The sequence below is a fragment of the Galeopterus variegatus genome, unplaced genomic scaffold, assembly GCF_000696425.1.
Source record: "Galeopterus variegatus unplaced genomic scaffold, G_variegatus-3.0.2 Scaffold3402, whole genome shotgun sequence".
Classification (NCBI taxonomy): Eukaryota; Metazoa; Chordata; class Mammalia; order Dermoptera; family Cynocephalidae; genus Galeopterus; species Galeopterus variegatus.
This window is the reverse complement of record NW_007729513.1, coordinates 243,951-269,901: the sequence shown is the minus strand read 5'-3', so window position 1 is coordinate 269,901 and position 25,951 is coordinate 243,951. Positions and strand designations below refer to the sequence as shown.

General features: G+C 41.0%; 1 protein-coding gene across 2 annotated transcripts in view; it reads left to right on the top strand.

Annotated features, from left to right (window-relative positions):
* Positions 1–25,951, top strand: part of JARID2 (jumonji, AT rich interactive domain 2) — a 270,823-nt gene that overhangs the window by 103,605 nt on the left and 141,267 nt on the right. For both annotated transcript variants that reach the window (XM_008584905.1, XM_008584907.1), the window contains one exon: positions 17,927–18,062. In XM_008584905.1, coding sequence (XP_008583127.1) covers positions 17,927–18,062 — 136 coding nt within the window. The remainder of the gene's footprint in view (positions 1–17,926; positions 18,063–25,951) is intronic.

The window sequence follows — 25,951 nt, the reverse complement described above, 5'->3', positions numbered from 1 at the left end:
TATTCTGTTGTGTGGATGTATCACATTTTATTTATCTGTTCATCTATTGATGGACATTTGTGTTTTTTCTACTCTTTGGCTGTTCTGAATAGTGCTGCTATGAGCATTTGTGTAAACGTTTTCGTGAGTGCCTAGGAGTGCAATTGAATAATGCTGTGTTTAACTTTTTGTGGAACCCACACTCTTCCCCAGTAGCTTTCCCACAACCAATGTTATAAGGGTTCTCATTTCTGTACATTTTCACCAACACTTGCTGCTTTTCATTTTGCTTTTGTTATAGTGATCCCAGTGGGTGTGACTAAGTTCCTTTGCATGGAATCTTTAATGAGTATAAACATTTAAACTTCCTTTTAGTCAAGTGGTACATCATATTCAATATGTAAGGGAAAGCATGATTTCTTTTCATGAAATATATTCATCAAATAAATACAAGCTTGGTGTTTTGGAAAGCAATGCATATTGCACTTTTATTATTAATGTTCACATTTTACCAATGTAAATACAGGAACAAAGTAGAGACCACCCTTGTTTAGTGATGTGATGTTTAGAACTCTTGTTATTTTTGGTAAAACATTATTTTTGTAATTGTCAACCAAAGTAAATTAATCACCTGTTTGAGATATAAAAGAAGACAGTTTATTTGAGAATTTGTTAGGACTGCAGCCCATAAGACACATGTTTAAGAAGGCTTGAAAATGAGCTCCACCCCACCACATGTGCAGGTCATATTTATAGCCAGAGAAAAGGAAGTGACATGCAGAAACAACCTGATTAGTTACATTTGCCTTGTATGGTCATGTTTTGGCAGTGCCCAGCCTCTGATTGGCTGAGACTCAGCTATTTGTTACAAGGGTATACTTCCCAGTTAGGTTATAGTCTGTTTATATATCTAGTTGGGTTACATTTCATATGTATGGAGAAACTTTTAGGCCAAACTCAAAATATGTATAGGGGCATCTGTAGTATACACAACAGGATTTTGCAGTAATGGAGTGATACAATTTCAGAATAAAACAACTTTTGGTCAGGTGCAAATACAGTGCGCTTGACAGACTGGTGAAGGGTGCGAGGCAAATGTGCTGGCTTATTTTTGTGCTCCTCATTCATTGTTAGTCTTAAGGATGCGATTTAAACAGTACATTTTGGTGAACTTAAATCATAATTTTAAACTAATAACCGTCCTAGTCACAGTGGGGGCTAGGGTGGATGATGAGTTGATCTTATGGAAAACTGCCTCACAGGTTCATTTGAGAAGTATTTGGAGGCTCTCAAGCTGTTTCTTTCTTTTTTTTTTTTTTTTAAATAGAGACATTACTGGTTGTACATATCTGTGGGGTACAGCGTTGAATATTATTAATACCTGTGTGCAATATGTGATGCTCAAATCAGAAAAATTACTGTATTTATCATTACACAATGTATTGATTTTTTTATGCTCCTTTACGGACCCCCCCCCCCCCCCCCCCCCCCCCCCGGGCATGGTAGCTTCAGTTCTGTTCTCCCCTTTTGGAAAGTTCAAGGTATTTTTGTGATGGTGGTATCTTTATTTTTCATTTATTTCTTAATTTTTTATTTTTCTTTAGCTCCCACTTAGTGAGGACATGTGTTATTTCTCTTTCTGTGCTGGCTTATTTAACTTTTTTGCTGCGAAATGGCAGGATTTAATTCTTTTCTATGGCAGAGTAGTATTCCATTGTGTATATATACCATGTTTTCCTTATCCTGAGTCATACTCAGGCTGTTTCTAAGAAGAAAAAAAAAAATCTGATTTTATTTATTGGTTTTTCTTTTAAATCCCCAGAAATGGGAAGACCTGTGGTTGAAGTAATTCTGTATCAAATTAGGGAAAATAATATCTAGAGTAATAAGAAATAAATCATTTCTTAAATATTTTATTTAAATTGTAGATTGTTGGATTTTTTTCAGAAACTTCTGTTTTTACTACAGAACAGGAATCATCATTACGGAATGTTACCGGCATGTTAATATCTTTGCAGAGACGCAGGGACATCTCCTTCTCTTGTGTAAGCATCTTCCAGATGTGTTTCCTTGTATCACTGAGAATTCCACTCTCTTCCCAGTTTATTGTTGGCCATGTAATTTTGTTTATGATGTTTTTGTTGCTGGTGGTTTTTCTTATGCTTGTATTCTGACTCAGGAAGCCCATCTCCGTTTTCTATTTATGGTAATTACTAGAGAGCATTTTATTTTGGCCCTTGGGGAGTGCCTGCTGTGCCTCTTTGTGAGGGCATGTATGTTAAAATTGGAAAGTGGTTTCTTTGAGGTCAAGGCTTTTGTAAGATGGCCTAAAAAGTTGGTCAGGCCCCAGCTGGCCTTAAAAGAAAAGATTTGTTTTGTTTAGTATAATCAGTTTTCTTCCTATTCTTTTCCTGAGCGTTTCCATCATTCCATCATGTTAATGGGAAGAAAAACTCTTTTCTCTGTCTAGTACATTAACCTTAATTTAGTTTTTAATTTCTGATGATGGGATATTGGGTCCACAGGTGGTCTGTCTTTCCAAATCTCTCCTTTCTGATAAAATTAAATCACTGAACAATAACAACCTAGATTCCTGATACTGGTCCTAGGACATTATTTTTCTGTTGTTGGCAGATCAGGACTTAACTAATCTCTGACTCATAGTCATGCAGTAAGGTTAAGGAGATTTTCTTCATTCGCTTAGCGCTATGGAAACTGAGTAGATTGATAGAAGTTTGACTAAGTTCCTCGAAGCTAGTAGGTGCTCGTTTTAGTTTCAGTGAATGAAAATTTTGATTCAGTGAATGAAAATTTTGTCAGGCAGAACCTTTTGGTTTTTCTGATTTCTGAGAATACTGAATTCTAGTTTTTAGAGAATTATTGTCAAAAAAATTAAAAGTGTATTAAGACTTTTGGTGGGCTGTATCTAAACAGTTAGCTGGTTTCCTTAGGTACATGGGTCTCATTCTTTTTTTGTTAAAAGCTTCTTTTCCCTCAACCATTACTTATTAAGCTTGTAATGTATACCAGGCTTGATGATGAGTTATCAGGATCTACATGATTTTCATGCAGTGAGACTCTGATTTCATCAGGGGTGGCAGTTTGGAGGTCCTAGAACTGAGTTCCAGAGCATTCTGAGTTTATCAAAATCTCAGGCCACAGGCCACACCCAGACCAGCTGGGTCAGAGTGGGGGCAACGGCCAGCTTTTTAGAGCTAGGTAGGTGATTTCCAGGGCAACCAAGCTTGACGACTAGTACTCTGCAGAAGTGGTTCTAGAGCTGCTCAAACTTAAAAGAAAATTTTTTTGGGGTGGCTGGCTGGTAGGGGGATCACACCCTGGGTCTTGGTGTGATCAGCAACACCAACCGCGCTAACTGGCCAGCCCCCAAGGGCTACTCAAACTTGAACCAAACCAAAATGGAGGTGAGAGGGACTTGTCAGAAAGATACAAGTGTGATTTTCCGGGAGACTCAGTGAAGAGGATTTTAGGGAGGGAATCTCTGCTTCAGAAGCTCCAGGTTTACCAAAAAAGTTAAAAAGCACAGCTGCATGTGACTCAGAGGTGGGTAATATAAAAATGTTTCCTACTTAGCTGAAATTATTTTCTGCATTTTTCTTCCAAATTTTAGGGTGTGCTCCTTTGGATTTTGTGCTACTGTGTAGAAATTATTTTCTGCAGTTTTTCCCCTAAGTCATAGGGTGTGCTCCTTTGGATTTTGTGCTGCAGTGCACTTTGGGCCCTGACAGCTTTCCTAGGCAGTCGCTGGCACCCAGAGGTAATCATTCTGGATTCTTCCTGGGTTCATTTATTTGAGAGAAAACAGACTGCACTTTGTTTTACTGCCACACAAATCTTTCTGAATTGTGACCCCTCGAAAACTTGTCTGGATATTCTTGGTGTAGAGTACCTGGCAACCATATTTGGCTGCCTGTGTGGGAGGGTCTGTTCACTGCGCAGCCTCTGCCTAGGGGTATATTTATCAGAAGTTTCTCTTATTTGCATATGAGGCCTAAACTATAAATAAGACTGTCTTGGGGTGGGGGATATTTATTTTGGTTGATTCTGACTTCACAGGGCCGATTGAATCTCCTTAATTGCAGTGACTGATAAGCTGCAATATCTCCTGAGTTGAGGCATGGATTTCTGTGTCTTCCACTGCTGCATTAGTGAAACTGTCTTGCTATGTTTCTTCAGGTAAATTAGGACACCTCAGTTTTGATTTTTAGGTTTGAATTTGAAACTACCAGCTGTATTCACCTCTCTTGCTCATGAGACATGGCCTGAACTTTGGTGTTTGCTCTAGGGTCTGTAATAGGCAACTCAAACTCAGCACATTGAAAAACTAAATGGTGGTGAGTCCATTTACTAAAATGAAAACTTTGGAGTGTATTTTACTCCTCTTTCTCAGACATTTCACATCTGGTCCATCAGCACTCTATTGGCTCAGCCTTCTGTTTCTAGAATCTCTGTTTCTGTTTTCTAGAAAGCCTGCCTTTCTTCCCCAAGCATCACCCAGCCCCCCGTCCCCCAACTCCCCATCCCATGGTTTATCATCAACACAGCAGTCAGTGGGATCTTTTAAAAATGTAGGTCCAATTCTGTTACTTTTTCACTCACAGCTTTCAGTCTACTCCCATTTTGAGCAAATTTGTCATCTCTTCACTTGTTGCTTTGGCCTTCTGCACACATTGCCTAAAGTGCAAATGATACACTTCTTCTAATATCCACTCTGCTTACAGCATGTCTTTTGTTTCTCGTACCAATGTGCAATGTCAAGATGGAAAGAATCATGTTTTTTTTTTTTTTTTTAAAGATGACCGGTAAGGGGATCTTAACCCTTGACTTGGTGTTGTCAGCACCACGCTCAACCATTGAGCTAACTGGCCATCCCTATATAGGACCCGAACCTGGGGCCTTGGTGTTCTCAGCACCACACTCTCCCGAGTGAGCCACAGGTTGGCCCGGAATCATGATTTTTGCTTCTTGATAGCCATATTTGCTTTCTCTAACAGCTGTACTTTAAAGTGAGGTTGTATATATGTCATGCCACATTTTTGGGGGTCAGTTCTCATGGCTTTGGGTGAGTATGAATCTCTTCATTGAACATACAAAGTGGTACATCATTCAGCTTTTATAGAGCTGAACAGCTGCAGGGAACCTCATTCTGCATGAAGGAAGAAATATTAGAACTTGCTGGGATACATGGACCAATGAAAATTTTCAGTTTTAGGTAGCAGAAATAATCATGATCGTTGCAAGCCATTGTGAAATAGTGATATAGTTAAATCTTTTTGTTTGTTTGTTTAAATAAGCCTATATTTCTTTCTTTTTCTTTTTTTAATAGATAGTTAAATCTTGCCATTGTATAAGGAAGTATATCCATTTGAATGAAATTGAGATCTTGTGTGAAGAGTCCTGGTCATATAGAATCATGCATTCTATGTAATATAAATCCAAGAGCCTTTGGTAGAGAACTAAAACAGACATAGCTGGTAAATTGAGCCTATTTACTGTTGAACTACTGTTCAGTCATGATCAATATTTAGTTAATAAACACTAAGACTCGCCTGTCGTTTGTTTAGACATGGGAATTTAAAGTTGAGAACTGTTGCCCCTTATTTGAGATGCTCATACCTTGTCAGTTAGGGGTGTTAATAGTTGTGTGGGAAGTTAGGGTGATCATAAGTCATTATGGGTCCTGATAAGATATTTGGAATTTTCCCCTGTAGGCATTGAGGAGCCATGAAAGGCTTGAGTAGAAGGAGTGACATGGATTGACTCATTCCAGTGGGGCCATGTTTGTAGAGGAAGAGGATGGGGAGGATGGTTAGAATAAGGATTGGTTGGTGGCAGAGACATCTTGAAAGATTTATTCTGTAAGAGAGGACGTGAGAGCCTGTTTTAAGTCTGTGTCCAAGGCATGGAGAGACAGCTAGCATTACCTGGATTTAAACAGTGAACGTAAACAATGAGAAAGAAGGTGCCAAGTCCAGCTTAGTAGAGTGGTTTTAGGATTAACTGAGATAGAATCCCACAAGTAGGTGCAGAGAGGGTGGGAACTGGGAGGGAGGAGATTGTCAAGAAGATGATTTAGTACTCATGGGTATTTAGATTTTAGAGATTATGGAGGGCAGAAGAATCAGACTTTAAGGTAGTGTGTGTGAGGAAACAGCAGAAAAGGTATTTTAGTGTGGCAGGAAAACTAGGAGAGTCAGGTTACCAATAAAAAGTTTGCATTATATTTGGCAATTACAGTGTTTTCCTGGAAGGGAGAAGCGTTTTCATAGAAGACTAGGGGAACGGTCAGATACACTGCGATTCTGGTATACACCAGTGGTTCTCAAAGTGTGATCCCTGGACCAGCAACATCAGTGTCCCCTGGGAAAATGTCAGGGAGGAGGCCTGGGCAGCATGGGTTTTTTATCAAGCCCTGTAAGCATTTCTAATGAACGCTGAAGTTTGCCATCACTGCCCTGGATAATTTGTTTTATGCATGAACAAAGGCTCACAGAACTCCAGAACTGGAATCCAGGTCTCTTTTTACCTCTACGCCATTGTTCTCTTTACACTTGCCAGTTCTTTCTATGTGTTCACTCAAGAAATTTTTTGAATACAAGCTATGTGCTAGACTCATTGCTGCATGTGGGAGAACACAAAGATGGAAAAGAAAATAAAGGAGAATATGTACAGGAAACAGGGAGTGTATGGCTTGCCAGGCAGTGGTGTATGTTTATCATTAATGGAAAGTGCCATTTGGAGGGTAAGACAGACATCAGAATTGTTTCTGGGGACCCATACTTATAATGAACGGGTGCTAACCAATCCCAGATTGGTCATTAACTCTGGGGGATTCAGGAAGGAGTTAAGGCACATGTTATAAGTTCAAGTTTTTCTGGAACAAATAAGGCAAAGTGTCAGTTGATGTTAAAGCCAAGGACAGAGTTTATCTGTAGACTTTCCTATAGTTAAACACATTTATAAAATGGATAAAAATAACCTTAATGGTTTATAATGTTACTTGATCAGACAGCTAGTCCCCTGGCACATGTATATATACACTTATGCTTATTTCTTGGCGGGAGTGGGGGGAGGGGCACTGCTGAGCCCCCCAAAAGCCAGCAAGTCAGTCATTGATGGAGCTCATAAAATGACCCCAACAGTGTCCTACGGCCTGGTGGCAGAAACAGAAGTATAAAGATTGTTCTAGCTCCTTGCCATGGCTCACAGGCCCGTAATCTTGACTGGCTTCAGCAGGAGGGGTGCGCAGCAAGGAATCAAAGTGGTTTGGGCTGCCCTGATGGTTGCTAGAAGACTTGACTGTTGTCTGGTTCTAATCCTGTAGGCTTTATTTTGTAGTGGATTCTGTAGAAAATGATGTGAAGGTATCGGAAAGCGGTGGGTGTCTTCAAGGCTTTCTAGACTAACTTATCTTATACTTCATCTTTAAAATTTCATCTACATTCCTTGCAAAATTGAAAGGCCAGTTATAGTAGGTGGGATTGGATCCACTTTGAGGAGAGTTGTATAGGTCTGTACTTTCAATAGTCTTACCTGCTTTAGAGTCTGATTTTCTTAAGAAAGGTTTCTAATCTCCCACAACTTTTCTGGTGAGCAAAATAGAGCATAAGGCACACATTTTGAAGACGTACTCTCAGGGACGTAATGAAATGTCTCATCAAATAACACTGTCAGTTGAGACCACAGTGCTATCCAGTAGAACTTCCTGCCAAGATGGAAACATTGTGTAGCTGTATTGGCCATTTACGGGAGGGGGGTTAATTGACCACTGAGTACTTGAAATGTGGCCATTACAACTTAAGGAACTTAATTTTAAAGTTTAATTGAATTAATTATAAGTAGTCACTTGACTACTGGATTATATCGGACATTGCAGCTTAGAATATGGCATTTGGGATTTTGGGGGGTGTTCTTATTAACAAAGAAAGGCCTTAATGATTAAAAGATTTAAATCAGAATTCTTTTGAGAATGTACTTTCTAATAATTTATTCACGAAGTGAAGTTGTTGTATAGTTGCACTTTGGCATTGTTGACAGTGAACTGTTTCTCATTCTGATTTGCTGTTTTTGAAGATACCCATCCAGGATTGATTGGATCCTCCCCCCGTTCTCTCCACTGACAGTCCAGATTTCTGCTTGATTCTCGGAGATAATCCTTGTCTAGATCTCTAGGGTCTTTTTTGATTGTAAGAGCGGCGGGAGGGTTTAAGGCTGTGTTGCGTGGCTTTGGCTGCTCTGGTCCCTGACTGCACCTTTAACTGTGAACGTGCAGATGTGTTGCTGCCATGCTGCTGCCTTGGCGACGGGGTATGTCTGACATGCTCAGACGCAAAAGAGCTGACTTGGCAGCTGCCCAGCAGATTTTTATAAAGGCTCAGTTGGTGGCCGGAGATTCAGGCTGTCAGAGTTGTTATGCAATAAATTGTCTTCAGCAGAAGTTCTTAATCCAATTTCAGCTGTAGCTTTTTTCTTTTTTTTAAATAGGCAGTAATCAAAGATAAGTACACATTATTTAATGAGAATTTGGAAGAAGTAAAAGTCTTCTTGCGTAAGCATTTTTAGGCCATTTACTTAAACCCAGGAAGCATGTCTGTCTGAGGAAGTTTGCTGCTTGAAGTGCTTGTAATTTAAAGTCCAGGCAAGGGAACATCATTCACAACTTTGGTAAATCATTTCCCTTTCTTTGGGTGTTCCCTGGCCATCTTATTTCTAGGTGTGAATATTTCCCAGTTTCCCTTTGATGTTTGAATATTGACAGTTGAATGAACTGTTTTATGTAGTATAAAAAATGGATTAGCATCGAGTTGATCTGAGAGATCGCTGATGAAGAAAATATTATTACCACTGTTATTTTGCTAAAAGGGAATTTTTAGACTTAAGTAGAAGTTGTACTCCTCTCACATTTTCTCCAATATTCTCTTTCTCTCTTCCTCCCTCCTTCCCTCCTTTATTTTGGCTGCATAAATCCTTGTTTGTATTTGATCCATGCCAAGATCAACATCTCTAACAACTTTTTTGGTGCTTTCATTGTTATTTCGTCAAACTGCTGATGGAACAGGCTGGCATTTAAGACACCAACCAACTGTTTTAAGTAGGATGATTTAACAGCAGGTATATGAAAAAGTTGTTGGGAGGTGGGGGAACATTCATGCATAGGTTTCCAGTCATTTGTCCTTGGGAGAAGGAAATGGCTGTCAGTTCTTTTCTCCTCCATGGAGAATTTTTAATTTGTTATTCACCTTTGAGCAGCTGTTAATCAGACCCATCATCCTCAATCCCATGATATGGCATTTCATGCTGATCCAGCTTTAGGATGGACTTGGGCATTGTAATTGGGAATAGAACTTCTTTTTCTCCTTAAAAGAAGTTAAGGAGTAAAAGTCACATTCTTTTTTCTGTAGAGCTTTGTCAAGGTGGATTGAACTAGGACATATTCTGATGCCAGCATTGGTAACTCATCCAGTGGCTCCTGTAATCCAAATACTTAATTTCTTGTTTCAGCACTTGTGTAAATGTTAACAGAGTAGTTCCACGTTAGGAGATGGTCTTTATACCTGTGACCCTGAATGCTCTTTTACTCCCAACTCCCATTCCCCTATTAACTTGAAGGCTGTTTTCCCATTTCAACATCTGGTTGGTTTACTTACTTGTGGCTGTGAAGAGCATTTGACTTGCTGTGCAAGCAGGACTCTTTTATGTGGAAGCACTGCCTCTGTAACTGTGCCTGGTTCTACCATCTTTCCTCTGTGTTCCTCTTTATAAAGCAGGTTGATACTTAAAACATCGATGGGAGGTTCTGAATTTCAATTTATACCAAGGTGTATGTCACTCTTCAATCCTGCCATGTCTTTATTTTTTTTATTATGTAGTATTTATTATATTGGCTTTATTTCTATTTTAGTGATACTGTTGAAGAAAAGATTTATCTCTGTGTTGCACACCTTTTGTTTTAAATGGATTTAGATCTGCTGGAAGGAGCCTAGTAGGATTGCTTGACCTATACACAGTTTTCAACAGTCATTATTTTCATCCACCAATCATCATTATTGTCACTGCCCTAGTTTGGTTGACGAATGGCTTGACCACTGTACCTGTGATGCATGAGTGTCTCATGCATTTTGCCCACAGGTGATAGGAAATTAATTATCCTTCACTGGACCCTATTTCCTTTTTAAATACAGCAGTTGTAATTTTTAGGAAAAAAAAATTTTTTTAATTGGTCAGTTAAGTGCTTTCCTCTAACACATACCTTTCCATCCTTGTTTTTCCTCTCCAAATCAAGATGGCTTGAGTTTGGAACCAATAATAAAAACCAAGGCATTTATTCTTCTTATAAGGAGACTTTAAAATAAAAAATACACACACACACAAAACCAAGGTATGGACAGTTGCATAAGGATGACTGTCAGTTCTACTCTGTTACACAAGGTAGTTGAGGCCAATAATAGATAACCCCTTTTCCTTCCCTCCCCGCTGCTCTTCTCCTAGTAAGGAGTTGTCTTGTTTTTCATATGTGGTTTACCTTTTGCTTCTGCAAATGAGTAATTTTAATTTTGCTTTCAGGGTGAGTTATACTTTTGTTAGTTTTCTCAATTATAAAGAATTGCTGAGTTTTGAAATTTCATCTTTTTTTAATACAAAAATTGTATTTACTTAGTAGCATTCCGAATGTCAACCAAACAGCTGCAGCTTTTTTTTTTTTTTTTGGCAATTACAGAGTGGTATTCAGTTAACAATTTTTTCATATAAGCTGCATCAGAGACAACTGAGGATGATATGAAAAAGCTACCATCCCCATATATGACTAATTTGTGCTGTGCACCATCAAGAACCAGCTTTAAATTTCCATGCCAGTTTACAATCCCCATACTGTACCCGGCGATGTTAGTGGTTATTGAAAATACCACCAGGACAACGCTATCTAAAGACACATTTGGTACTGTGTTAACTATATAGAAAAAGACACTGAACAGTTTAAAAGCAGATCTTACACAGCCTTACATTTCAGTTTTTTTCTTTAAAACGAGTGAGTTGTGTACAAGGGGATTAAATGCTTTATAGAAAAGAAAAAAAATGTGCTACAATGAACTTGTTCATCATCATCATCTTCCTTCTCCTCCTCCTCCTTGTCTTCCTCCTCTTCCTCATTTTCCTTGCTTTTTCCAGCCTTGACACCTCCCTTTTTGCTGCATCAGGCTTTCTTTTAGCTCTGGGTGCAGCAATATCCTTTCCGTACTTTTTCTTCAGCCGAGCAGGCTTCTTTTCATAAGGCTGTGCGTCGTCTGCAGCAGTGTTGTCCACATCTCTCCTAGTGCTTTTGCAACATCGCCAGTGGATAGGCCAGGATGTTCTCCTTTGATTTTTGGGCAATACTCAGAACAGAACAAGCAAAAAGGCCAAAGGAGGCCTCTTGGGTGCATTGGGATCCTTGAACTTTTTTGTTTCCCCTTTAGGAGCGATGTAGGTTTTTATTTCTCTTTCATAATGGGCCTTATCTGTCTTTGCCATGTCTTCAAGTTTTCCTTTCTCTGTAGCAGACATGATCTTCCACCTCTCTGAGCACTTCTTAGAAAACCCTGAGAAGGTGACTGAAGCATCTGGGTGCTGCTTCTTGTGCTCCTCCCGACAAGTTTTGCACAAAGAATGCATGTGATGACATTTTTTCTCTCGTCGTCTTAGGATCTTCTTTACCCATGTTTAGTTATGTTTCCTCAGCAAGGCACAGAGTTGCCCAGTGCCCATCTGGCTCTCACTTGCCCCCCTGTCTCTATGGAACTGAATGTACTTCAGTGGCTGTGAGAGCGGGAGCCAGACGCAGCCTCTTTACTCTCTCTGCTCTGTAACATTTGAAATTTCACTTTTTGATCTACCATCTGTGACAGACTCACTACCTATACCAGCTCTTGTTTCTCTCTAGCTTCATCAGCTTTGGGCAGTACAGTATAACTCATCTCTAAATAACTAAAACAGTTTTGTGCTTGCTTCCTTTCCCATGTCTTAAACTAAAGGGAGAAAGCAGTGCGGCATGTACCTTTACTAAGGGGAGGCTGAGCAGAGTAATCATGATTATTGAAGGTATGTAAGCCCTGAGCACAATGCCTAACAGTGACCACCCGGTAGAGCTTTTCCATTTTTAGTTCACTATCAGTACGATCATTATCACTTTTTTTTGTCTTGCCGGCATAGGGATGAAACACTGGACCATTGTGTTGTCAACACCACACTCTAACCAACTGTGCTAACTATGGCTAGTCTCCATGATCACTTTTTATATATAGTGTTTCCTCCTGACTCCAAGAGTATCATCCTCTCCCTAACACTGAGCTGCAAGCTTTACTGACCTGGAGGTGCTTGTTTTCTCTGAGTACCAGGGTACTTTGAGCACTCTGCAGAGATTTTGATGGCCCATCTTATTGAAGAATTGGCTATCATCAGAAAGCAGCAGCCTGCTTGGGCCTGCACTCTGACCAGTCTTGAGACAGATTATAAGAATTGTTGGTGTAGTTACACAGTATGTCGAAACAGTAATTCAGTTTTTAAAAGCATGGAGCATGGACCTTCTTGTGGGTCTTGTAAAGGAAAGTGATTCCTTAACCTGCTTTGAATACAACTTGGTTTATATTGTCATGCACATATCGCTTTCTGTTAGTGGTCTGTGCTGAGTTTTTGGTTGGTTGATTTTTTTTGTCTTCGTGGAGGAGAGTGTCACAGAAAAATTGTGTAACTGCGAGCTGTGCTTTTTGTTAAAATGGGTCCTTCCTTTGGTTCTTGTTGCCTGTGGTGTAATATATTCACCCCCCCCCCCAAAAAAAAAAAAAAAAAAAAAAAAACCAGACACACACACACACACAAAATCATCATGGAGGGTATAGTTAACTACCTATATAGTTAATGAGATTCTGCAGTGTAATGTGGCTGCTATAATTTATCCTAACTCTTGGATTTGTGCATGGAAATAGAAATGATCTTCTTGTGTATGTTGGTCCTTTTCTGGAATATTATTCACATGTTGGAATGTGTGTTTAATGTTAGATGTTGCATTTTAAAGGGAAGTCATCCCAAGTTGGATAACCAGAAGATGAGCAACCATGTCAGAGAAGGAATGATTAAAGGAGCTAGCGTTACTTACTTAGTGCCATGTCCTTTTTTATTATGTTGCATTTTAAAGGGAAGTCATCCCAAGTTGGATAACCAGAAGATGAGCAACGTCAGAGAAGGAATGATTAAAGGAGCTAGCGTTACTTACTTAGTGCCATGTCCTTTTTTATTGTTTTCACCTATGCTCTTTGACCTCTGAAGAGAAGTCAAAGGGAAGATTTTCAGGGCATATAAATATAGACTTCTGACAGGAATTGTGGCAGCACTAAGTGAACATTAGAAGCATTTATTTTGGGGTTTCATCTTATCTGTTCCTTTGCTGTATTCTTATGGGAATTAGACAGCCATGTGAAGTATGCATGGAATGGGGCACCCTTGTGCACAGCAGTGTTTCTGGAACTTTACATAGGAATCACCAGGATCTTGGTAAAATTCAGATTTGTAGTCAGCAGCTTGAAACGGAGCTTGAGAGTTTGTATGTCTAATTGGATGCCAAGTGGTTAAGGTATGTACAGGTGGTCTGTGGGTTACAACTTCAAGTTGCAAGGATGTGGAAGGAGATGTGGTAGGAGGCTAGTTAATTGCTAACTTGCACTGTGAGTTTTGGAGAATTATTCGATGGTGTTGTCTTCCTGTGCTCCTTTATCTTATGTGTCTGTGACAGGACGTGGAGCTGCTAGGTGTTACGTTGTGCTCCTTTATTCCTTTTAGTAAGAAGTATTGTCACCATAACATACAAGTTTGATTTCAGACCAATTGCTATTATTTCAAAGGATGGCAGACGTTTTGCAAATTAAAAGAAGACTGTCACTTTCCTTATAAAAGCCTTATTACTGTATCTTCTGTTAAGCTGACCAGTAAACAAGAATGGACAGGGTGCTTGTTTTTGCAGGGCATTCTGGAGCAGGGAAGAAAAAGCCTCTCTTTTCAGTCCTGTACTGTCAAGTCCTGTCTGACTCCATATGAGGGGCAGGGGAGAGCTGTGTGGCCTGAACTGGGCTAGAAAGGGCAAAAGGGAATAATTTGGATTTTTGAACACCAAGTGCGATATTAGTGGACTTGAAACTGGTGATTTGGGAGTGAGTAACTGGATGTACAGGGTGAGGCAAGGGTGTAATGAGAGAATTCAGGGGGATACGGAGGAGCAGGAGCCTGACCGCAGATGCGGCCTGCGAAGAGGAGGAAGGATTAGTAGCAAGTGTAAAAAGAGGTATTTCGTGGAAGAATTGGTCAATATTTAGCAGAAAGGACTATGACAATAATTATATGCGTGCTCTCTGAGCCCATGTACACTTTTAGATGGCCACTTCTTTCTTACTGGGAAGTAGGTGGCTGAGGAAAGGGTGGTGGCAGCCACCGTGTTGGAGAGATGTCTCCAGTATCACGACAGGCTTGCTGCTGAGAATGAGAAGTATAGCCAGCCCTTCGTGATTTAAGTCATGAAGAATGATTTCAGGCACTTCAATGAGAACATCCTGGATGTTGCCTCTTGTTAGGCACTGGCAGAACAAGTACGGGAGAAGTTGGTGGGAAGAGCGAGAGTGAACTTTGTTGAGTTTTTAATTGATTCCAGAAATATTTATTGAGCTCATAGTACGTCATGCATGTCTTAGGAGCTGGGACACAGTGGTTAACATGAGAAGTGACTTCCTGACCCATGCAGATGCTGTTCTAATGGTTGATTAAATAAGACAGCTGTTGAAAAAGAGAAACAAAAAGGAAGCCCTGTATAGAGCATTTGTATTTCGAGTTTGCTTGACCTCTGATGATAAGAGTTGTGTCTGGGCTGTTGTCTAGGGCATTCAGTACTTTGGCGGTTCTGAATAATGATGTGGCCACAGCAGAGTGAGCATTAAGTGGAGAGGACCTTCTTTCTGGCCTTCCTGTCACTCACCTTGAATAGGCTTGGGGGCAGGCACACCTTTAGTTTCTGCATCTAGCCTTCCTCTAGGGAGGAGTATGAGGTTAGGGTGATTTACCATGACTCTGAAGCTGTGAAAGACAGTTTAATTTGGAATATCATGAATTATTGAGGAACAGCATAGAGTCAATTTATTATCTACCAGGTTTGCGTCTTGCATCAGCATTGAGGGAGGTGACAAGTCGTGGCCAAAAGTGTAGATTGATTGCAAAAAACACTTGTGTGTTTTTCTTTTTAAGTTTGATTTTTAATGTGTAGAATTTGAAACCCAGTAATCGGTGTCATGAGTTTGCTTCTCCTGTATTTAAAGTACGGTATAGGTGTAATGAAGCTGCTTCCATCAGTAACTGTACTTTTAAGTGCAGCTTCCTTTGCAGGAGTTTTCATCTCACATGGTTTATGTTTTAATTAGACACTAGTTGTAGGGGTATAATTCTCTCTCATGGAGCCTGGAGTCAGGATGAAGGCACCAGCCTGTACAGGATGCAGTAAATTGTCTTGGGAGTTTTACATTGAAAGCCATTTTGGGGCTTTATAATTTATACACTGAGTATATGTAGGACATAATAGTTTATAACCTCATGTCATTGTTTGTTGTGGAGATGCAAATGATGAGAATAGGAACGTGGTGGTGGTGAAGAGAATTCTTCCTGACAACGTTTATGAATAAACCTGGGCTGCTAAAAAGGTGTATTTCAGGCTAATAACTATTAACTCCTTCTGAAGCTAACACTATCACTCATTCGCAACTGATCACAAACTCAAGGGAGGTGCTATCAAAATTAATCCAACTACTTTATGCTTTTCATGTGTTCTGTAGCTAGATCATCTGCATTTTACTCATGTGGGTTATTTGGGTTCCTCAAATAGGGTCTGGTCAGAGGGCTGCATTTTTCCGGTTTTTAATCCTGTGATTGGAATGTCTTCAGTAACTCACTCCCAGTAACAGTTCAGAAATTACTGCAGTCCCCTTGTCAGGGTGAGGCAGCGTTTGCTGGCTGCTGCTCTTAGCTTTCATGTCTGAACCCCCACCACCACCCTGGTCTGTAAAGGTATTGGCTGTCTCAGGAGAGCCACCAGGAAGACGGGATGAACCTTCTTCCTGCAGAGGCAGGAGCTGCCCAGAAAACGGAAATCTCAGCTTGGCAATCCTACAGGGATGAAAGATGTCTAGGGCAAGGTGGAAATCCTAGCTCTCTTCCTTCCTTGGGCTTTTCTTCCCCTTATTGTGGAAGATGGAGGATTGTTCTCCTTCTAGGAAATCCTTAAAGCTTAACAGGAGTGCAGCTTAAGTTGTTTAGGGCTTAGAGTCACTATGTGGTTGAATTTCTAAGATGTAGTTTGTATTTATGTAGAGTTTAGGAATTTAAGAGCTGGAAAAGACCTCAGATAATCTAGCCTTCTCATTGTGTGCCATGGAAGTTCTATCTACATGGTCCATTAGGGGCAGGCAGGAAGAACCAGTTCTTTTGCACAGCCCACTGCTGCAGTGCCAGACTGCCTGTGAAGTAGGGCTGTCTGAGGGGTTTGGTCTTTGCTTGAGCCAAAGGAACCTGGTTCCTTCTGCACTGCTAGTGTTTCATTTAACTCACCATAGAAAAAAAAAGAAAGGAACTAAATATCCAAAATCCAACTTTTGCTCAAGATACTAATGTTTTTCTTATTCTTTTAAAGGCAAACATATCTGAGAAGTTCAAACAGTTCCATCTGTAAATTGAACTCTGCTAAGTCTTAAAGTTATGCTTAAATCTTAAAGTAAGTGTGTCCTTTTTAGATTGGTCCTTCTTAGATTAGCAGTGTGTAGATAGACACACACAGAAGAGAGCCTCTGAATACCCTAGCCATGGCAGGCAAGGCCTGCTCACCTTGTTTAGTGGCTAGTGTCAACCATCTCTGTCTTGCTCCATCTCAAGTACCTGCTCAGTCTTTATTTTCCTCTGTAGTGCTTTTTCAATTCTAGTCTTTCTTTATGTCTTTACTACTGCAGTTGCTGGAATGTTCTCTGGGCTGGCTGCTTATTCTTTTGTTTCCCTCCCCCACCCTAGCCACCTGGCCCTCATTTTGTTAATTCTTCTTTTAAGAACTTGCATTGTACTGGAATCAACAGACTGCGGTTGCCACACTTTTAAATGACATTCTTTTGTTTCCCTCCCCCACCCTAGCCACCTGGCCCTCATTTTGTTAATTCTTTTAAGAACTTGCATTGTACTGGAATCAACAGACTGCGGTTGCCACACTTTTAAATGAGACCTTCATGGCCTGTTATTAATTGTGTACATTTTTTGAAAAAAATCACCACCCACCTGTACCCCATCAGGATCCATTGCCACCTTCAGCAGTGGTCTCTGTTTCTTTTCCATCTGTGACTCATTTCCTTAAGAGGCCAGTGCAGATCAAGTTCCAGTTCTTCTGGCTGAATTGTGAATTCCTCGAAGGCAGCACCTATATTTGCTGCAACCTCTCCAACTTCCAACAATCACAACAAAATTTCCAAAAGAGTGCTGCACATATTTGTAATGCAGTATTCATTCTGGCATTACTCACTTTCTAGTGGTATAGTAAGATGGTTCATTACACCTCTGGTTGTGGTATGATTTTTCTGAACTTTGCCAGGAACATAAAACTGCAGTATTACTGGTTAATGAATGTGTTTGGATGTGAGGCATGTGAATAAGCTAGATGGTTGTGTTTCTTTTAATCCCTTTAAAAGCCTGTGGATTAGCTTTTGCTTGAGGTCTGTCCAGAAGGGCCAGTGTTGTCCCTTTTACTTATGATGTAATTCTGATATCCAGAACTGGGTCTTGGTTGTAAAATACTTGCTTGGAATATTTTTTTAAAAAGTTTATTCTGAATTTGCTTGCTTTCTTTTCAGTAACTCCCCTTCTGGTTTTTCTTATGTTTCCCCAGGATGACAGTGATGGGATTCCATGGTCAGAAGAAAGGGTGGTACGTAAAGTCCTTTATTTGTCTCTGAAGGAGTTCAAGAATGCCCAGAAAAGACAGCACGGGGAAGGCATTGCTGGAAGCCTGAAAACAGTGAATGGTGAGTTGACTCTTGTTGGAATTGGATGTCATCTCTGGACACAGAGATGTGTTTTTGAATTGGATGTGTTTTGGCAGCCTGTGTTTCTTAGGCTAGGCACCTGATGGCAGTCTATAGGCTATGTAATTATGCTTTCTGGACATCCTATTGGGATTATAGTTTTATTTTTATTTTCCTCTATGTACTACATAATGTAATGGACAAGGGGCCTTAGGTCTGTTCTTGAGGTCCTGGGTTGAACGTGGAGCCTTTCTTGCAGGTTTTTCTCTGGGTTTCTGTCTTTCTACCCAACTATGTGAGCAGAATCCTTTGGTTGTCTTGCTGAAATGTGGAGCTTTTGGTTTCTATCTGTTGATATAGGAAATAGCCTAAACCTGCATACCTATTGCCTTTTGAAGTACCTGCTTCCTTTCTTGTTGATCAGGGAGGGCAGATTGCTTCAGTGCAGTAGGTTTACAGTGGCTTAGAATTCTTGTGCCTCCAGAAGTATAGCTCTTCCTGGATGGTTATGGAATGGGAGGAAACTCGCTCCTATTTTACTTTATTCTGATGTCCCTTCTGAACAGGGTCAGTGCCATTCAGATAAAATCATCCAACAAAAACCATTTGAGGACAAACGTTGGTTGTGGTCTACTATTTTATTTGAGGGGATGTGGCTGTGATGGTATTCCACAGTCTTGTGCATGTGTTAATCCTTTAGAATTATAGATGATGTGAATCAGTTGTCTGTGTTCCAGTTTGTACTAGCTTGGGGGCAAGGACGTGAGGAAGAGGAAATTTTGTTCTTTTGTAGAGTCTGGGCCCTGGTCATAAGGGAGTCGTCACATATGTACAGTTGATAGTTTGCCAAAGTGCAAAATGACAGATGCACTTGTGGTTTCCAATTTCTTTCCTGTCTGCTTAGTTGTGAGGTGACTTGCTGGTAGCCTGTAGTTGAAACTAGTGGTTTGCAGACAGGACCTCTCGCTGCTCTGTTTTCATAGGGCTATGGCAGAGTTTTCTAAGGTGACCTTTCTGAACTCCACCATTCACCCAAGTTGTGTCGCTGTCCCTTTCCCCTTGAAGCACCGCATGCCACCGTCTCCCTGCTGCCCCCTCCACCACAGCTTTCTAGTTTTCTGCCCTGTGTGTTACTTGGCTTTGGAGGTCAACCTCTAAGGCTGTCGTGGCTCAGTCATGTGCATCCCTCAACAAAAATCAATCAACACGTACGGGGATGGTCCCTTTTTAAGTCTCTGTACTTTCACAGAAAGCAAAATAAGTTGTGGAACCGATTACCATAGTATACAATACTAAAGAGTGTTTTACTTTTTTATATGGGTCTCCAGTGGATAGGGACCCCGTCCATTCATTGCTTATAATACAGTAAACTCTAAGCCCTGTGTCTTTTTAGAGACTTCGGATAGTTTTTGTTTATTGTCATTGCTTCCCATAGCACCTAGCGTTTTGGAGCGGTGCTTGATGAGGTAGAATAGGGCAACAGCTTACTCTAGTTTTAGATTTTTCACATTTTATGTGATGTTCTCATAGTGCTGTTCAATAGTGCTCATGCCTTAGGGCTTTGAATTGCTAACAATGAATAAACCACGCATTCCTAACTGGGAAAACACCAGCATTTATGACAAGACGTTAGCCAGATGTCCAGAATGTAATAAAGGTGGAATTTTGATAAATGAACAAAAACTAAAGTTTGTCATTCAAGAAGCAACCAACGCTGCCAGCCAGTTGGCCAAATGTATCTTTGACTTTGGCACAATCAGGGGCTTGAAGGAATTCTAAGAAAAGTTGGCAGACATCTGTTGAGATCATTGAAGGCTTTAAATAATTTTTGCACCACCTTCACAGTGAAGGGATAGTTTTTGTCATGGTAGTTTGCTTTTCATCCAGATTAAGACTTACCTGTCTTAAAAAAAGAAATTACTAAGCCACGAATGCTTCTCTTTTGGTTGTGGATATGCCATTTTCTGGTTCATCTCGGTGTTCGTGCAGGCAGCATTCTAAGATCACCCTTTTGTTTTTCTGTATGTTGGATTTCTGTAGCACTTGTGAGTAAACATATCTACTTGTTTCAGAACTTAAGTGTGCTTTAAGAATCATTATCTTGGAGGCAGGTAACATGGTAAGCAAAGTGTGCTTTTTTTTGCTGGCGGGGGTGGGTGGTTACTGGGAAGCACAGGAAACAGGAATTGGTACCATGGGAGTCCTCTGATAGGGGTTGTGATCCAGAGAAAGCTGAAAGTACAGGGAATGCCCAAGACCTTTTTAGCCTGTAGATCTTTTGGGGAGCAGGAGTAATTGTAACTGCAAGCTGTGTTCTCTCTGCATGTGGGAATAAATGTATGCTCGTCTGTAGATCTCTTGTTGAGTTTGGGTAGATGTTTTATAGTCAGTCATCACTCATATCCTATCCCATAGAACGACCTTGTCCTAAAGGTCAAATGAAACTAGAGGATGGGGAAGGGGGAGACGACAGTGATTTTAAGTCATCTAAGTTATATCATGTTTAAATTTTTTGAGTTTCTATTTCAAAAGTTGAAATCATCCCCTTGATCCAGTTCTTATCATCACAGAAATTTGTCTGGTGGTAGTTTTACTTTCTAGGCAGCAGAGAGCCCTTGCTGGGAGGTGGTAATTTATAAAAATGGGCAGGTTAGCTGAGAGCATGTGCCTTGCACCCCAGACAGGGTGGTGGTGGGGATGGGGTTGGGTTCTCCCTTTGTGGGGACCTTGGGTTGTGATATGCCTCTGAGATCCCTTGTGTTTTCACCCATAAGGTGATTTAACTGCTTTGTGGGGCCTTTGTGAGTGTTACATGTGGTAGTGACTTTCCTAAAATCACACAGCTGTTTATTTCACAGTAGCTGAATTGGAATCACAGCTCAACTCATGTAACTTTGAATCCAGTATTTACTTCACAACACGGAATGCAAAAAAAATTATACCAGGTCTTTGCAACAGTAGTATTGAAAAGAATGTATTTTATTTTGTTTATTCCCTGTCAATTTTTAAACAAAGATGTTTCTGGATTCTGGGTTCTGCAAGACTTTCCAGGGAAAATTCAATGGTTTTTACTATATTTTGTGTTAACAATAGATTGGCCCAGCATAATTTTTATCTAATTTGAAAACAAATTGACATCACTTCTGCTAACTCATCAGCATGCTGGGGTGAACAGCACGCAGCCCTTTGCCCTGCCCATTTGTGTGAAGGAGCTCAGTGCTGTGGTGTCTGTTAACAGCTGACAAATGGCGCAGCTTGTGTCTGCCTGGCTGAGTTCAGCTGCCGCATTTGTATAGGTCTAGTATAGTAGTAACAACCCAAGTAGACATAAGATAGTAGAGAGACCTCGTTTTTTATGTCATAAAATCCATGTTTGCCATCAGTCTTGCTTTTGTGGTTCTTAAATGACAGGGAATGAATTTTTTGCCCTGCTAGAGGTAGCCACTGTGAGGCTTGTACAGCATCGTGGATTTGTCTGTGTAGGAACCTGAGTCGTCATTACAGCGTGTTGGGTGTAAGGGTGAGGCGGTGCTAAGATTTGCTGATTGTGAGCCTTCTATCTACTTCCCGCTGATGCTAATGCCACTTTTCCTGGCTGTCATAAATTGACAAAAGCTTTGGAAAGGTTTGGCAGAGGCTGAGACCTTGGCCACTCTTGGAGGGCCCTTGGCCTGCCGGGGCTGAAATTAGGGACATTTAAATAATAACATGCTACACAAATAATGAGTACACATAATTACACAGTAAGAGAGGGGAGCTATTAGTTGTATTTGAATTTCATTTGATTCCTATAAATGTCATTTAAGATCAGCAAGCCCTTTGGCCAGGGAAACAGTCTTATCTAGATATAAGGGAACCTGGATCCTTTTCTTTAGAATCTTACTCTGGGCAGTGGTTGTGATGGCTACCCTGTATTGAGTTTCAGTCCTTTAGCTGAATTTTACTCATTAAATCTTCAGGACAAACCATTTTTATAGATGAGGAAACTACACACTAACAGTGGAATAGCAATTTGCCTACCCAGGTAGTAACTGTCGGAGCCAGGATATAAACCCAGGCTGTTTGGATTTGAGCTTGCATGCGTTTAACCACCAAGGAGATACAAGGAAGTAGTTTTGGAACTCTCCATAATGAAAGGATTCTGAAAATAAGAATTTGTAGGAGGACTTCCTTCTATTTTGAAGGAGGTAAGTGAAAATTTTCTTTAGTAAAGAGACCTTGGAAGGGGGTGGTATTTATTAATGTGAGCATGTTTCTGAGCTTTTACAGCTTGTAATTGAATTGGTACTCAGAGGGAACCAAACATTGCAGTCCTGATTTCTTACCCTCCCCTCTTTTTTTCTGTTTCTTCACCAAGAGATTTGTGTTTTTGATAGTATTGTTGATCTGGCAGGCTGGAAGTCACCGGAGAGGCAGTGGACTTTCTGCCAATAGCTGCCAGTCTGTCGCCAAGGACCAATGTTGTGAGGCAGACACAGGATGTTTCCCCAGGCTGGGGTCCATCCCACTGCCCCCCTCGTTTTTTTTAAGGAATAGAATTTTTGACTCTTCAAAATCTTTGTGTTTCTAAAGATTCCTGATGTCTATGGAATGACATGGCCAAACTCCTGTGATTTCTTTGTTCCCAAAAGTCATAAAATATAACTTCTGAGTTAAAAATAAAAAAAGTCAGGACACATTATCAGATTGATGGCAGTTTATTTTATTTTATTTTTTATTTTTGGCAGCTGGCTGGTATGGGGATCTGAACCTGTGACCTTGGCGTTGCCAGAACCACGCTCTCCCAAGTGAGCTAACTGGCCAGCCAATGGCAGTCTGTTTTACAGATTCATATTTGAAATGAACCTTGTGGTTATATGGATGTATGGTTACTTTCCCTCAGCAAAGGGGACACTTTTCTTCCTGTTTTGGCCTGAGGCTTTTGGGTCTGGCTGTTCTAAGGATGCTCACTACTTAAACAGGAAAGAAAACTCTGTTTTCTTCTGAAGAACATGGCTTATCCTTCTGCTTTGCACAAATGGAACTACTGATGTGTAAGTGCTAGTCTCATCCTATACGCTGTAGGGAGCGCCAGCTCAGTCTGTTCCTCAAAGCGGCAGCTACAGCTTGGGTGATAACTTGAGTTTTTTCTAACACTCCTGTCACTGAGGTTTTTCTTTCTCTCTCCTGTGTCCCTTGATGTGTGAGAAACGCTCTGTGTGAAAGAAATCTGAAGGAAATGAAGGGCTGATACACTTTGGTGAAAATAATTTAAGGTTATTCTTTGTTTAAAAACAGAGCCACATGTATGTTGGAAAGAGGTAGAGTTCAGAATGTGGTGGTTGCATTTGGGAGCTGTGTTTTATTCAGTCTGTTTAAGACCTAAGTAATGTAGATGGGGCACTTGTCAATAGAAATTCCATTTAGATCAAAGTTTTTAGTGTAGAGGAAGCATTGTGGGGAGTAAAAAAACTGCACTCAAGTTGCTTATTTTTTTTTCCTTTTTGTCTTTTTTCGTGACCGGCTACGGATTGCAACCCTCAGTGTCGCGCCCGTACCGGACCGGGACCGGCAACAGGATTGCAACCCTCGGCGTGAGCGCCGCCACGCTCCCAAGCAGCGCACTGTAGCAGTGCGCCACCGGGCCGGCCCTCAAGTTGCTTATTTTTTTTTCCTTTTTGTCTTTTTTCGTGACCGGCTACGGATTGCAACCCTCAGTGTCGCGCCCGTACCGGACCGGGACCGGCAACAGGATTGCAACCCTCGGCGTGAGCGCCGCCACGCTCCCAAGCAGCGCACTGTAGCAGTGCGCCACCGGGCCGGCCCTCAAGTTGCTTATTTTGATGGGAGTCCTAATACCTTATTTCATCCCGTCTAAGATGTCATTGAGTGATGTGCCATTATTTTTTATTATTTATTACCAAAAAATGCTTCCAATTATGAGTATGAGCCATCTTAATTGTGAGGTGTTTTCTAATTTTATATATTCATGTTTTAACATGAGAAAAATGTGTGTCACTTAAAGTCAGTGAAGTGCAATAAAATACTGTGGGTTAAGTGCTTTAAGGAATTATTGGTATGTGGGTGATGCTTGGTCTGGTGTAAGGAGGCCAGCAAGGAGGTAGGTGATGTCAGGGGCCCAGTCCTGAGCTGCTTCTCCTGTGCGTTCCTGTGTGCCTTACATAGGGACCTTGAGAGAGCTTTCCTGAGCAGGAGCTTGGGATAGGGAGTGGGTGGAGACCATTGAGTAGATATTTGACTGGAGTGTTGACATCAAAGTCCAGTGGGACAAATGACTACAATGTCCGGTTTCTGTGGCCAGGTCACTCGTACTGGTCTGGCATCAAGGGAGTGCTGTGTAAAATTAAGGCTTGTGGAAGTGGTCTTTTTAGAGGCATTCAGGTCAAACTCATCATTTTACAGATGAGGAATTTTGAACCTTCATGAGGAGCTTAACTGGAAGGAATGGATTATGCTGAAGACTGATTGAAACCTGAAATCTGAATTAAGTGACAGTGAGGTGCCGTGCTTCCCAGTAGGCATAGCTGTTTGTAAGCATTTCATGCATAGTTAAGAATGGTGGTGCCTGTGGAGGTTAATGCATTCCTCCTCTTTCAGGTCCCCTTGTATTTGAGACCCACTGCCCCTCCAGTTCTGTCACCCACCTCCTTGGTGTGTTTCCCTGATTGCATCATTGTTCTTATGAATCTTGGATTGCTTTAGTACGAGGGGTATACCACACAGGTAGTGTCACCTGGGAGGGGGAAGTCCATGTCTGGGGTGGAGAGATGAAGGGAGAGGGAGAGAGAGTGTGTGTGTGTGATGTCTGAGCTTGAGTCAGGTCTCTTTGCTGCATTGTTTTTCTGCTTACTGCATTTCTTATAGAGGTCCAGCTTCGAGGTATATGGAAGGCAAGAGGATGAAAATCTATTGTGGTCTGTAGCTTTTTTTTGAAGCTGATATTGTTTCTATAAGGGTCTTTCTGTCTCTAGTCAAACTCTTTATGTACTAAATCAGTCAATCTCTCCTTCCCCTCTCCTGTCTGTTACTCCTTTTTCCTTCATCATTTACCCATTTCTTAGATCATTCCCATCATTATACAAAACATGTCATTATTTCTTCAATAATAAAATAAAGCCTCTCTTGACCTTTCATCTCCTGCTAGTCCATCACTCTCTCTTACTTTGTAGCAAAAATCTCTGAAAGATTATGTCTGAATGGTTTGTCCCCATGTGCTATTTTAGCCATATTAATATCCTCCAGCTCTCTCCTCCAGTTCTCTTGTGAACCCTTCAATTTGGGCCACTTACCCAGGCCATTAATTACCTTCATTGCAAATCCAGTTTATCATCACGGTGAGTTTTAGTTGTCCATTCACAGCATTAGGCATGGCTTAATGTCTCTTGAACTGCAGACTTGTATGTCCACCTGCCTACTTGACTTCTACACTTTGAGTTCTTCATAGGCCTCATAAACTTAAAAATCCTCAAAGCTGATCCTGTGTCCACTGTATCTCGTCTGCTCCTGCCTGACTGTGTCTCCTTTGTTAATGGCAGTTCCATTCTTCTAGTTGCCGTGGCCACAGTTGTTGTTGGAGTCATCTGTTGCTTCTCTTTTTATTTAGACTTTCTATTCTATCCTTTATCAGGCCTGTTCATTTTAAACCTGCAATGTCTTCTGAATCTGAACTTGCAGTACAACTACTGGTCTAAGTTACCATAACCTGGATCTTGGGCTGGTCCTATAGCCTCCAACCCTCCAGGCAGCAACAAGAGCAGTCCTTAAGAAATATAGATTAGTGCATACTCTGCCTCTGGTCTGATTCTCCACACCTCTCGCTGCGTGAAAACCAAACATTCTAACCTTGGCCGCTTGATGTGCACTGCGTGGGCCCCCCCCCCCCCCCCCCC